Source organism: Hemiscyllium ocellatum, chromosome 8 (assembly GCF_020745735.1).
Source record: "Hemiscyllium ocellatum isolate sHemOce1 chromosome 8, sHemOce1.pat.X.cur, whole genome shotgun sequence".
Taxonomy (NCBI): Eukaryota; Metazoa; Chordata; class Chondrichthyes; order Orectolobiformes; family Hemiscylliidae; genus Hemiscyllium; species Hemiscyllium ocellatum.
The window spans coordinates 38,603,172-38,618,998 of NC_083408.1; the positions used below are offsets into that span (position 1 = coordinate 38,603,172).

General features: G+C 37.4%; 1 protein-coding gene across 1 annotated transcript in view; it reads left to right on the forward strand.

Moving 5' to 3' along the window:
* The window catches only part of map3k9 (mitogen-activated protein kinase kinase kinase 9), a 137,028-nt gene that overhangs the window by 9,393 nt on the left and 111,808 nt on the right, over nucleotides 1-15,827 (forward strand). Inside the window, exon 3 of the mRNA XM_060828945.1 lies at nucleotides 4,044-4,596. Within this exon, the coding sequence (XP_060684928.1) occupies nucleotides 4,044-4,596 (553 nt within the window). The remainder of the gene's footprint in view (nucleotides 1-4,043; nucleotides 4,597-15,827) is intronic.

Sequence of the window (15,827 nt, forward strand, 5' to 3'; positions counted from 1 at the left end):
TCAAGCTTGTAAAACTGTAAACCATTTTCCTTATTGGTGGACAGCATCTGCAGATTTTATTGTGCAGTCAGTTGCGAAGGTCATTTAAGCATAGTATTTAAACCAATAGCAATGCAACTGTTAAGTGCTCATCTATGAAATGATTGTTTGAATTTTTATAAATAAATGTGTGTTACTTGATTTATTTTATACAGAACTATGAAATTCTGTAAAAAAAAATTTCTGGCTTTGTTTGCCTTGCACAGTTTGAATTTATTGTCCTGAACACTGTTAAGACGCATATTTTGGGTTGTAAATTCTCTGGAGGAATGTTGCACCATCCTTGTGAATTTCAAGCCAAGGCAACGCATTTGCAAAATTAAAAGAACCATTGAACTGATGAAATGATCTTTTCAATAAATTCAAATCGATAAAGAAATTTGCAGACAAATACCCAAATGGTTACATGGGGTCTAATGCACCTTTGTGGAGAGGGACCATGGGTCCAAGTTTAACTAATTTATGAGAAATTAGTTGCTCAGTCTAACCAAAAATTTCAAAATGAGCAAAACGATTTTTCTAATCATATGTGACAATTCTTAATCTGGCAGCTATGAAGTTAATAGAGAAGACCAAGGCCACAAGGGACCCTGGATGCATTGTCCAGAGTTTTAGATTTTAAACACTTGAAAATATAATTGTATTTGTGTGCATTTCTGGGAATCCTGAGCTTGGTCATTTAGGTTTTGCATAGTCAAGAAAACCCAATGTCATTCATTGCGTAACATAAAACATAGGCATTGATATTTGGGTGTACACTATTCTATCATGACTCATTAACAGTGGTTGGGATTGTTAGCCTGTGCTTAAGGTGAAACAATGATTGGATGCCAGATGCAGAAGTATGTTCTATTTTTCCATTATTACTTTTTCTAGTCTCGATAAATATGTCCTTCTATTTGAGCAACAGGTGAAGCTACCTGTTTCACCCTGCTGCTACAAAGTAGTATCATGAGTGGTGTTCACCACTAATAGGATGTTGCTGTCAAGCTGAAAAGACTCACAAATGAGTCATGTGATATTTGAAGTTCATGACTTTCTGCTGTCTGCAATGGGCAAAGTACTGACCGTACCCACCAGCCTGTGTTTGCAAAACTGCAAATAAAGCATTTAATATTTGGTGTGATTCGAACATTGATTGATGTTTGTTCAATCATCCTAACTGTGCAAATAATTACTCTGACATATAATTTTAAATTCAGTCAGGCTTACAGAGTGGTGCATGTGCACATACTTGAAGTGACATATCAATGTACAAGGCCCTATTTGCAGATAGGAAGAACATGTATTGACATTGTGCTTGTCAACTTAACAAAATATCTGAAATCCATTTTCTGGTTTGTTCCTTGATCAGTATATTAACTTGCCTGGTTTTAGTTTAAACAAAGCTTGGCTTTACTTGTTAGTCATCACTGACTGCTGCATTTGCCTCTACTGATCTTGCCAACCAACAGCACTGTCTTCTTATACAGTACAAAATGTTGTCCCCCTTTTACATTAGTATTCTTGCGAATGTGTTGATTTGTGCAAGTTGAAAAGCTCTGGGAAAGTTTTTTTTAGCGAAAAACATTTGCTATATTTTTCTTCATGATTATTAACATTTTTCTTACCATATTATGCAAACTGTAAAAATATCCAGCAGATATTTGGGCGGCACGGTGGCACAGTGGTTAGCACTGCTGCCTCACAGCGCCTGTAGACCCGGGTTCAATTCCCGACTCAGGCGACTGACTGTGTGGAGTTTGCACGTTCTCCCCGTGTCTGCGTGGGTTTCCTCCGGGCGCTCCGGTTTCCTCCCACAGTCCAAAGATGTGCGGGTCAGGTGAATTGGCCAAGCTAAATTGCCCGTAGTGTTAGGTAAGGGGTAAATGTAGGGGTATGGGTGGGTTGCGCTTCGGCGGGTCGGTGTGGACTTGTTGGGCCGAAGGGCCTGTTTCCACACTGTAAGTCTAATCTAATCTAATAAAGTTGTATTGGTGTCAAGCCAAGCCTTGCCTCCTTTGGGAGGTACAAAGTCCAGACATGGGTAGATGACAGAGCTGGACACAACTTTTTTTGGGGAGTAGGAGTATTTCTAATATTCTGTTTGATGAATTTAGTTAGTTCTGATGCCTAATAATGGAAATGTGTTCCAAAATAAAAGAAACAAAATCATTTTCCTCCCCTATAATTCCATTCAAAGGAAGAAGGAGATGTCCAATATTTTTATACTCAAAAATGTGATAATTTCACTCCCTCTCTATTGTAATCTACCAATAGAAAAGCATCAGGGACTATCTGTGTCAATCTTATCGCAATCTCCAGGGTCAAGGTGATAACTTATTGTAGTTTTGTGGAGATCTTGCTATTTGCTATAACTCAAGGTAGGGACACCTATGGACAGTAAAATCACTTTAAAAATAATTGGAATTTGGGTTCAGTGTATATCTAAGAGGAATCTGAGTGATATGAATAATTAGTTATTTTGATAACTATTCACTATTGTGTTTGACTTGAAAGCACGAACAAGAGGTTTTGTCAACTTACATGCGAATCAATTAGCCAAATACAGATTGACGGTCCTTGATGTTTTTATATTGGTAGGTTATAATAGAAAGGGAGTGAAATGATCAAATTTTTGCAGTAGAGTATAAAAATGTAGGACACATCTCTTGCTTCCTTCGAATGGAGTTAGAGGGGAGGAAAATGATGGTGTTTCTTTTTGTTTTGGCACAACTGTCCATTGTAAGGCATCAGAACTAACTATCAGAACTACTGTATAAAATACAGTAAAAATTCAAATAATTTAGAACATGTGTAATGCTATCAAGGAGAAATGATGAGTGTAAGGCATCAGAACAACTAACAAAAAAATTGAGGCCAACTCTACCATGTACTCATGTAAGGTCTTTGTACCTCCCAGTGGAGGCAAGGCCAAACATTTTTATTCCTCGTTTTTGCTTTGCTCGACATATTTTCAGTGTTTAACTCAACCCTTATTTTTGGAAGGACTTTTTTTGAAGTTTCAAAGATCAACATACACTGAGACTTATGGCAATGGTGATCATTTCTGCTTTATGTGATTTGACTAACTTTATATTGGGACTGCTTCTTCCATAGGGAATGTAATGTAATGTGCGTAGTAAAAAAAACTAACAGATCTTTAGAATTATTTGTAGTTTTAATCTTTTTGAGATTAACTTCATATCCATTGCAAAGGCCAACTTAAGTAATACATAATACTAAAACCTGACTTAATGGATGTAGGTTTGCTCACTGAGCTGGAAGTTTCATTTTCAGGTGTTTCATCACCATACTAAGTAACATCTTCAGTGAGCCTCCAGATGAAGCCTGACTTAATGTTATTGAATACTCGAGATACGTTAATCTATACAGTATTTCAGTCGTTGCAGTGTTATTTATGTCAAAGCAAACTTTTCTAAGGCAAATCAAAGAGCAATTTAATGGGATGTCAGTTTAAACTTCTGGTTTTGAATGGCTAAAACCCAGAAATTGATTATTAAGACAATTTCTAAATATAAAGGTACAGATAAAAAAATTGACTGGATGATACGAAGAAATCAGGAAGCCTCAAGGTATGAATAATGCAAAAAGGGTATTACATTTAAGCTGTATTAAACACAAGATATTAGAAATACAAAGAAGATTATTCAGCATCTGGAAGTGACAATTTTGTTTGCTGTTACACCTAACACTGTAAAAACTTTTTTTTTGAGGGTACAGAAAGAATTCGAGCTTGAAACTTCAAATGCACACCTACTTTTTGGGAATATTTTTCTGTTATATAATTTGTTTGTGGGAAAATATACATACAATAAATTAATGGATTGAGAATGGAATCTTCAGCATCCCAGTGTATAAAATACAGTAAAAATTCAAATAATTTAGAACATGTGTAATGCTATCAAGGAGAAATGATGAGTGTTGTCAGGGAAAAAAGATACATACAATGAACTAAATGAATCTATTCTCCCCCTCTCTCTCTTGCTATGTTGACTGTTTAGGATTTCAAAGTCTCTGGAGATGAAGGCTGGTGGACAGGCAAAATCAATGACCAGGTTGGCATCTTTCCCAGCAACTATGTCACCAATGCCCCATGTTACAGTAAGTTGCAAGGTCAGAGCACGGAACACTACCCTCTGCCACTGGAAATGGACTTTAATGAGCTGCAGCTGGAGGAGATTATTGGTGTCGGTGGCTTTGGAAAAGTCTACAGGGGCATCTGGAGGTCAGAGGAGGTAGCTGTTAAAGCAGCTCGGCAGGACCCAGATGAGGATATTAGTCAGACCATTGAGAATGTTAAGCAAGAAGCAAAACTGTTTGCTATGCTGAAGCACCCTAACATCATAGCCTTAAAAGGGATTTGTCTGAAAGAGCCCAATCTTTGCTTAATCATGGAGTTTGCCCGTGGAGGCTCCTTAAATAGAGTGTTATCGGGCAAGAAGATACCACCTCATATTCTTGTCAACTGGGCAGTACAGATTGCAAGGGGCATGAATTACTTGCACGAAGAAGCAATTGTTCCTATTATTCATCGGGACCTCAAGTCTAGTAACAGTAAGTATATCGGCGATGTCTGCTGCGAATTGCTTGCCAGCCGCAAGGATGGGCTTGTTCATTTGATGGGACAAATTCAAAAGCTTCAGGGAATAAGTTATTTTCTACATACATTGTGCTTGGTAAAGTGTGTTGTGAAATAGAGTATTACAAATTCATGCTCACTTCACTTCTCCAGTCATGATTTAAAATGAGTTCCGTTGAGTGTGCTTTTAATGTTTAAAATGCAGAAGGAAATGAAGGTAGTATTACCATGACATATCATTCACTCCCAGTATGAAAAATCTATCCCAATGATAATTTTTGCAGGTTTCTTCCACTGCTGCATTGTACCATGGTCCAGTAAAGATAAAGCTACGGTACACAGCTTTTTGTAGGTGCTGAAATTGGAATGAACCAGATGGGATTTGTTTAAAAAAAATTGAATGCTGTTTAAACCAATATTTTACGGATGAGCTCAGTTTGGGTTTAGGAGTTGATCAGCTTGATTGGATGGATTGCAGTGAAGATGGCGCCAACAGCACAGTTTTAATTCCTATGAAGGCCTCGCATCTTCATCTCAGCCTGTTCTGGAGGTATAGTGACTAGAGGTATAGAATAAGCCATCACCAGTCGTCCCTCTGTCATGAGGGAGCAGCCCTGCAGCAACCTTACCTTTCCCCAACCCTCGCACCGTCTGCCCACATTGAGACAAATGTACAGTCAATCCTCATAACTGATTCTGCCCAAAATTCATTTGACCTGCCTCCACTCCGTGTCCCTTGATATCTTTGCCTAACAAAAATCTGTGATCCCAGATTTTGAATTTCCGTGGTTTCCCCCCCACCTTGTGAGAAAACAGTTCCACATAACCAGCACCATGGACAAAATGTTTCCTCATTTCACACTTAAATGGTCTGCCATCAATTTTAACATTTTTTTGCCTTTGTTCTGGATTCTTCTATCAAAGGATCAGTGATAAAGGGAAACTATCAAATTCCTTGCTTATTAAAATAAAATCAATTAGATGATTAGATAATTTTCTGAACTCAAGGGGCTGCAAGCCAAGCTTATGCAAACCTAATCTCATAATATAATCTTTTAAATCTGGGTACCATTCTGGTCAATCTGTGGTTTAAGTTCCTTAATGTAATTATTTTCTGAGATTTGATGCTTAAACTGAACATTCTAAAAGGCTTTATTCAAGCAAAGTAGCACTCCCTACTTCTGAATTACAAATCTGTAGAGGTAAATATCAATATTCCATTTGTCTTTTTGATTGCACTTCATATCTGTTCACTAGCTTTGTGATTTGTTTGTGTGGGCACTCACATCCCTTTGCTTCTCCACCGTTCCTTGTCTCTCACCATTGGGAAAATTGTTGTTTTTTTGTTGATTTAAAGTGGATGACTTCATTGTTTCCCACAATGAACTCCATTTCTCACTATGTATTGCATGTTACTTGGTCCCAATTAAATTGACAGCACAGATGTTTACCACTTAATTTATGTAAGGCAGACTGAACAACCATATGTAAGGGATTAATTTATTCATTCTCGACCCCTCTCTATTTGGCCTAGATCAGCTGGAGAGGGAATGAAGAAATTGACACCTGGTAACTTGTGATCAGTATTCCTTTTTGTCCTAATAACTTACACTTTCAGCAACTTCATAGGTAAAAAAAATGTTTGCACTATAGGGTGCAGGGAAAGTCTAAGTATTAACCTTAACCCAGAGAAAATTAGTCTCTGGTTTCAAACCCAATCTAGATGGGTACATGTTGTCTCTGTTGTTCATTAGCGTTATCTTGTGAAATTGGTTTATGAAGGGAGTATTCTTTGCAGGTTTGACTAAAGCATGTAATTGTGGATAGGGGCAAATGAGTTTTACGTTACAGCCGGCTTTATCATACCTTTCTTGAGAATGCTTGAATGGCAGAAAATCTTTCCATCCCCTCAACACTAACATGCATTGACTGAATACACACAAAGTTTTGAGTAGTCACAAAACAGAGTTATGATTTAGTTTGAAGGATCACTGTAAGTTTTATTTATATATACAAATACCAGTGAATGCACAATTGATGACAGCCCACAGTGCTACTGGTTATCCAAATGTGAGTGTGTGCCAGCAGCCTTGAGTATAAAGAATTTTGTCTGAATCTTTTTTTATGATCATGTTTGGCTGAGCTCAGTTTAGTTGTTGACCAACAGGCATGCTAAAGATCACTCGACAGGGATCATTGAGTTAACTTTCTTCCCATGTTTATCTGAGATTTCTTTTTCTCTGGGAGAATACTTTCCAGTTGTATTTCCTTCCTGCTGTCTTGCCTGGGATTGATAACTCGGCACAAATCAAGATTTCAGCCTGGAATTTTCAAGATTTTATGATTCAATTTCATATTTGATAAGTATAATGGTCAGTATTTTTTTCTAATCAGCCTGTACAGTGATGTTATTACAAGCCTCTGGGCCAGGTGAGATTTGAGCCCAGGCCTTGCTATGAAATATTTCAAGATGTTTTTGATTTCAGCTTCACCCTCCCCAACCCTGCATCCATGGTAGTTTATACATGATGAAGATCAAATGCTTATGTGACTTGCTTTATTTATGATGGCTTTGTGATAGTCTTTGCTGATTGTTTTTTTCATTCTGCAGTATGTTTTCCTGGGCCAGTAAATTGATTTTAACCCTGTCAAATTATACATAAGTGGCCTTTAAAGCATTTTTCTAATTAGACCATGCAGGGAAAGGAACTCATGATACTGAACTAATTTGATTTTGGTGCACAACTTTAAATATATTGAGTATTTAGATTTTTATTCAAATTTGTGGTTTAAAATGTTTGCTATGAAGTTTGTGTTTAAGTTCTATTTTGACATTATCTCAATTGCACAGTCTTGACACTGATTTTGAGCAGTAAAGTAACTATTAAGTTAAATTTGTAGCTCAACATGCATTCATTTACTGGAAGCCACAGATTGAATGGTTGACCGTTGATCCAAGTTGACAAAAGTTTCACCTAACTAAACAGAATAGGATGCCAATGTACGTTGTCCACCACCTACAGTCTTAGAGAAACTACACTAGGGCAACAGTACACAGTCCTGGTAACCACCACAGAAAGTACCCAGACCAACCAAGTGAAAGTAGAGTGGCCAACAAGTTTGATCGATAGTGCCAGAGGGAGTAGGGAATTCACTGTCAAGCTAGAGATCTTCATCTTTCAAACAGCATCCTAAGGGCACAAAAGAAGGGAGTGTGGTAAGAAAAAGCCCAAACTGCCTGACTGGTCAGCTAAAATGTAAATAAAAATCTTTCTACGATGCACAGACACCTAATACTCAATTAAATGGAGTTAAGTAAAATTAAGGTTGCCTTTAGATCAACCCACAGGATACTGGAAAAGAGGATTAAAGACAATTGTGAAAGTGCTGGTAAAAAACTTCTTCTGTTATGTGAAGAGTTAGAAGATTCCAAAAGACTTTATTGGTATTCTGAAGATGTTCAAGGTATAACCCAAAGGATTTATAGTATGTGGTGGAAATATTAAATGTGTGAAAGAAAAATATCGAAGATACCATAAATCTGAAAGAAAAACAGAAAAAGCCTTAAATTATAATGTTAATTATTTTCTTTCTATTGCTGCTGTTGATCTGTTGAGTATTTTCAGCATGTTCTTATTTATTTATTTTTATTTATTAAATGAGTGTTTTACATTCTATAATGTAATGGTGCTGAAGGAGTTATTGTACATGTTCATTGAGTTTTGCCTATTCTGTTGATGTCACTGTCTGTGGTGGAAAAAGTGAATTTTATGCTTGCCTTTGGAGGGAACAGATGTATTCTGTTCAGCTCTCGAGTCCTAGTGATTACACCTGAACTAATGTAGCTTGTACTTGTTGCTATCATTCAATAAGCAACTTTGTTAACTAAGAACAGTGTCTCTTCAGCAGCGATATAAATTCTACCATTGATTATTCAACAGATGGTGCATGACTGTTTGTTTGAATTTGATAATGTTAACAATCGTAATATTATCACAGATAAAAATGTTGCTTTAGAAAGCACTAACATCCTGAACATAGAGCATCCAGTCTGGTGATGGTTACTTGAGTGTCCTTGGAGGTGGGACATGCGCTATGTGAACTCCAGCACAATGCCTTTGACTATAAAAATGATAATAGAGTTCCCATCCTCAGAAGAGGTTGATTTGGGGAACAAAAAATGAATGGTTATTGAGAAAATCATTTGGAGTAGAAAATAAAATTATTTAGATAATTCACAAATGAGAACGTACAAGGCTTCAAAAAAGGTCATGCTTTACAAATTTACTAATTCCTTTTATGGAGGTCAACAGGATAAAAGCTGAGGAAATTCAAATTAATGTAATCAATGTAAATTTCCAAAGCTTTTGGAAAAGGCATAGTCAGGGAATTATTCAAGTTAGAGTTGGATTTTTCTGGAAATTGGTACCTATGCTGTTTCATGAGGATTTGTGTTGGGACATTTATACTGTACTGTTAATGATATATGGAGGGGCTGTCAACATAATCTGCAAATATTAGGATTTGTGAAAGTGAGAGGACTGTAAACGATGATCAGTGGTTTCATGGGGAGTTTGATGTGTCGGACATTTGGGTTTGTAACTGGCAAAGGATTGTTAACTTAAAGAAGCAGTGTTATGTATTGAGGAAAAGTGAATACTAAACATACATACAATCTTGTGGAAACATTATTCAAGCAGATGGAGAAAGAATAAGATCTAAAGTATTTCTGGTGCATAGATCTCAAGGATTCATGAGTAATGCTATAAAACAAGACCCACAGTGAATAGCGTATTAGGGTGCGTAAAATAGGGCAATTATTTAGAAGAAAAAAAATTATAATCTTGTTCAAGACTGTAGTTGGACCTCAGTCAAAATACAGTATCAAGATAAGTTAGGACTCTAGACTTGGTGAAACATACACTTGGAGTGAATTTGTCAAAGTTAACAAAACAGTAAAGGAGGTAGATTGTGTTCCATATTGACAGTTTCTTGCATTTGAATGGATTAGGGAACACCAGGTATGAAAATTAAGATTATATAAAATGTCAATTAGGTTAAATGACATGAAGTAGTTCCTTTCCCAGCAAATAATGGACTTCTGGTACATTCTGATGGTTCTGAGATGGTATCTGATTTATTGAACTCCTTCAAGCAGGAGCTAGACCTGTGTTAAAAAGGAGATAATCTCTTCCAGAGGATAGGTATTGTATGGAGCTTCGGATATCAGAGTGGACTGCCTTTTGATTACCATATATGGTCGGAAAGGATGCTCCTCGATTACTCTACTCTGAATTTGCCTCTGTTTTTAATCCTTGTCTTTCTGGTGATCATATAGTTCTGAGTGGGATGGAGAGTGGATATAAGCAGGATGGGTCAGAAGGTCATTCCTGTCTGTTGTCTCAAATTAACTTGCAAAGGATTGAAAATAAAAAAGTCTATTGAATCACATTTAGGCGCCCAGAACAAACAAATATTGGTGAATGCCAAGAAATAATAGGGCAGATTTTCCACCGGCAATGTAGTTGTTAAACCAACGTAAATGGGAACTGTACACAGGAATCCCATTATAGCACATTCCAAAGGAAGTGCATGGGAAATTGAATTTTGCACTGGGAAATTCCTCTAAGCTTGGATCCCCGTGAAAGTTACAGTTTAAATCAGAGACTTTGTAGTGTTCCGATAGTTTCTCAGGATGGGTTATGCTGTTGTGTACACAGTCCAACTCCTGAGTAATTAATAAAGTTACCCCTTACTTACCTCATCAATCCAAATCTTCTCTACACCTGCTTGCCACTTCCAGAAAATCTGGCCTGTTCTCCCCCATCCCCCACACAGTTGAACAGAGTTGTTAAGGCCAAGGTACAATTTGATTTCTTTTTTCTAAGTTTCCGTTCACAGGATGTGGGTTAGCTGGACCAGCATTTCTTTGAGTTATTGAGTCATACAACATGGATACAGACCTTTTGGCCTGACCAGTCCATGCCGACCATAGTCTCAAGTTAACCTAGTCCCACCTGCCTGCACTTGGCCCATATCCTCCAAATATTTCTTATTCATGTACTTATCTAAATGTCTTATAAACATTGTAATTATAGCCGTATACACCCCTTTCTCTGGAAGTTCATTCCATGCATGAACTGTGTTTTAAAAAAGAGTTGCCTCTCATGTATTTTTTTGGAAACGTTCCTTCACCTTAAAAATATTCCCCCTAATCTTGAAATCCCCCACCCTAGGGGAAAGACACTTGTCATTCACCTTATCTATGCGCCTTATGATTTTATAAACTTCTATAAGGTCACAACTCAACCTACTCTCCTGTATAAAATGTCCCAGCCTATCCAGCGCTCCATATAACTCAAGCTCCCTATTCCCGGCAGCATCCTGGCGTAAGTCTGTTCTGAACCTTCTCCAGCTTAATAACATCCTTCCTATAACAAAGCGACCAGAACTGGGCACAGTACTCCAGAAAAGTCCTCACCAATGTCTTGTACAACCTCAACATAATGTTCCAACCTTTTTTAAAAATTCATTCATGGGATGAGGGTGTAGCTGGCTAGGTCAGCATTTATTGCCCATCACTAATTGCCCAGAAGGCAGTCAAGAGTCAACCATATTGCTGTAGGTTTTCTGTTACATGTAGACCAAACCAGGTAAGGATGGCAGATTTCCTTCCCTAAATAATATTAGTGAACCAGATAGGTTTTTCCTGTACTCAAAGGTTTGAGCAATGAATGCAAACATGCTAAACACCACCTTAACCACCCTATCTATATGTGATGCAAACTTCAAAGAATTATGTACCTGAACTCTCTTGTTCTACAACACTGCGCAACCCTGTTCATTCCTAATTGCCTTTAAGATGTTGGTGAGCTGCCTTTGTAAGCCATTATAATCCATGTGGAGTAGGTGCATTTGGATTTCCAAGATTTTAATCTAGTGACGGTGAACAAATGGTGATATAGTTCCACATCAGGTAGTGTGTGACTTAAAGCTGAACTTGTAGTTGGTGGTGTTCCCATAAATGTCTGCTGCCCTTGTCATTCCAGAATGTAGAGGTCATGGATTTGGAAGGAGCTGTCAGAGGAGCAGCGATAAATTGATGGATAGTGTAAAACTACTCAATATTCTGCAAATATGAGATAAAATGTGATGGAATAAGCTCTTCATTTATTAATAACAATGGTATTTTATTCCAGAACTACATTCACATCCCAAAAGCTGATTGGAGTATTATTCAAATTGAAAAATTTAGTTAAAGATTAAGTAATTGGATTAAATACATGCAACCATGTAACACAAATAGGAAAGTAAGTGATAGGGAAGTGGTTAATGGGATGTTAGTAGAAGGGTAATGTTGATTGAAAATTGTTGAAATAACAAGCCAATACGCCATTTCTACATTACAGATATTAAAGTATATAGGAATTTCGTCTTTTTAGTAAATTGCTGAGGATACGAAAAGCTTGTCTTGTTATCACATCAGATGTAATATCATGAGAGTATGTTCTATTTTGAGCAACTGTCCTGCTGACTTATCTGTCTTTGAAAAGATTCCACTCTCATTCTGTAATGTCTAAATTTAATCATTCAAGCACTTTCCTTTTCTTGTCAAGGTGTTCTCTGGTGCTAAAATAGAATTCCACAGTTGAGGTATTGCACAGTTCTTGATCTGCCTTTGACATTGTACTGAACATAAAACTTAAATCACCCACAGCTCTGCTGCTTGTGTCCTAACTTGCACCAGCTCTTGCTCACTTATTTACCCTGTGCTCATTGTCCTACATTGGGTCTTGATTGTGTTATTTCTAATTCTTGCCTCTCGAGCACCTGTGATAACTGCTGCATCATCAAAGATTGTGCTTTCACTTGACAAGGCACAAATTGCTTGAAAGCTACTCCCTGCATCTCTTTGCCTTTTCATCTCTCCTTCCTCCTTTAAAACACTTCCTAAAATCTACTGCTGATCACGTTACTAGGTACTTCCCTGAAACTTCTTATGTGACTCAATGTGGGGTAAGTAAAGCCTGAGCCTCTATTCCAGAAGGAAGTCACTGAGGATCCTTTTGATAAAATTTTCATCTCCTCTACCTGCTGATTCAACTGTTGTTCGACTTTATTTAATGCTTCTGTCATGTACCTTGAAATATTTTACTGCATTTACATGCATTATATGAGTATGAGTCATTATTTTTTGGCTCGTAGCAATAAGTAAGTGGGAAAAGTAAATGGAAAGCGAGGACAGTCTTGGAGGGCCTCCTGGTTTAGTCCTGCTTATTTATTGTGGAGAAGTATACACTTTCAACAGTTGTTAGGGGCTAATGATTGGGAGCAGTAACTCTTAATTATTTTCTCTTGGTCTTCTTGCCACATCCCCTTCAGCCAGTCAGTGGGAAGGAAGGGATTATAGCAAGACCATCATTATCATAATAATAATCAAGGGTTACGGTGAGAAGGTGAGTAAGTGGAGTTGAATCCACAAAAAGATCAGCCATGGTCTTATTGAATGACGGAGTAGGCTTGAGGGACCAGATGGCCTACTCCTCTTACTAGTTCTCATGTTCTTATGAACTTATTACTGAGATCTGCACAATTGAGAAAGAGCGGTGAACCAAGTTTTGAATCTTCTAGTCTTATTGAAATACCCTGTTCATAGGTCGCAGAGTCTTGTTGGTGATCTGTAATGCACTTATATTCAATTTTCTTTTAAAATTATAAATCATTCCAAATGTTTATGAAGGATTGGCATTCCTTTAAAAATAAATTGACTCATGGTGAAGTTAAGCAATGTTCAAAATATATGGTATTTGCTAATGGGCTGTGTGTTGATTTTATTGTGACTGACTCAACATAAATATGCTCTGTACATTTCTTTGTGCCTTAAATTTTTAATGATCACTATCCAATATTTAATTGTTGAAAGGATGTTAGAAATATAAATTTATATCGAATGCAAACCTTGGATTGACTTGGAAGCCACATATTATCAGGAATAGTAATAAAGAGGATATTCAACTTCACAAAAAGGAGAGTGCCCTATTATTCTCTATAATTCATGAAGTGGTAGATAATTGGATTGGTAGCAATGACATATATCATATCTCTCCGTGTGTAATATTTAGTTGCCATCTTATTGGATAAAAGGCAGAACAAGAGCAGGGGAAATGATCTGCATTATCTTCATCAATATTCATCTATCAATCAAAATCACAAAAAAGGATCCTGGTTATTACCAAGGTGCTGTTTGTGTGAGTTTGTTGTATGCAAATTAGCTGCTGCATTTCCTACCAGAGAACAATCACTATACTGCCAAAATACTGAAGTTTTAGACAACAGTGCTTGTGAAAAGTCCTGTATCAATGAAAGATTTTCTTTTTACTTGCACCCCTGCCTATGGATGTATTGTGAAATTTTGAGGTACGAGAGTGCTAAGAAAATATGATGGCCATTTCATTTCTAAATCTGCTATTAGATTGTTTTCCTATGTATTCATCATTCGAGTCCCCAAACTAAGTGATGTGAATCTGTACTTGCTTCTAAAGATATTACATACAATGTCAAAAGGCAAGTCGCATATTTGCATTCTCACTTACTTGCACTCACTCAATCTCTCTCACTTACAACTGAGAGAGGACTACATTTTGGGAGGGGATAGAGGGAGCATAGAGGCCTTAAAAGAGCACACTCAGAATCAGGACCTCGGCGATATTAGGTAAAGCCTGAGCTTCTATTTGAGGAATAAGTTGCTGAGAATCCTTTGATAAAAAATATTCATCTCTTCCACCAGCTGATCCAACTGTTATGGTGAAAGATTCCAGGACTTTGTCATGGACTTCAGTAACAAGTAAGTGTTTGCTCACTCGTGGTATTCTTTGCAACACTGGAAAACATGTTGTGTTGTCAACGTCCTGACCTCACAGATTTAGCCCGAGACAAGACCAGAAATAGAAATTCCATCCCCTACGTCCCATGATGAATGAATGAGGGGATACCAGGATATGATGCCAGGGGTCTCAAGGTGAGTGATAGAGGAAATGAAGAAGGAGAATAGACAGCCACAGCACACAATGTGATACCAAGATTGTCGTCAGTTATTTTTGGAAACCTGCCTCATGATATTGATCAGACAGTGCCAAAAGAACTTTTCGCAGGATGTAGCCATGTTGTGGAAAGCCACCATGAATAGTGGACAGAACAGATTGAAAGGATCCCGGCCCAGGGCCTAATAGGGACAAAAATTCGAGGGTGGTGGGTTGGTGAGGCATTGGCATGTTACCTCTCATAGAATCACAGGTTGTGCTCTGCACATTGGCATGTTCTTTGTCTTTTTTGCCATGAAAAATATTCATCACAGCTTCTTTGAACTTTGGCAAGCTACAGTTACTGGTTTCAACTGTTGAACCACTCCTCTTGTACCTGCTCATTTGCATATATGCTTTTTTTTAACCCCTGAAATCACATTGCACTGTCCTGTACTGCAATTCTACTCAGCTTCTGGGTAGTGACATCTTCACCCTTGAGCACTCAGATCTTTTGCTTGCATGCAAAACACCTGTAGTATGTCTTATGTCAACTTGAGTTATTGTTATTTATCTGGTAGAACTTCTTGCTGACACAGCCTGCACACAAAAATGATCCACTAAAGTAGCAAAATACTTGCTGCAGAACTTATCATCCTAAGCTATCAACCAGAATCCAAAATATGTTCCTTTCTCTCAAGCGCTCTTTGTGATACAGTCTGTTACTTGGTGGCGGATTTTTCATTCTTACTGATTATGAGGTGATATAATCATTTTGTAGTATTGCCTCCTGTATTTGTATTGGGCTTTGAATTTAAGGGTTTTCTTCTTTCAAAAGACAGGTGCGCACAAATACCAGAATTGCATATATACAGATATATTAAATCTTCTAACTTGGCATTCATAAATAAGAAATAGGAAGGGCTTAGAAAGTTATGTGTCGAATGCTGACAAATGGGACTAGATTTCTCTAGGATATGTAGTTGGCATGGACTCAATGGAGTGAACAATCTGTTTCCGTGCTGTACATCTCTATGACACTGTTTTTGTTCATTTATGTTAAATAAATCTTCCATAATTTGTTTTCAATCTGGCATCATGGAAGGCTGAACTGACACAGTTGGTGTTGAATGATTCCTATTTCACGAATGACGACAAGAGTTTTTGAAATCTGGCAACTAATTAGG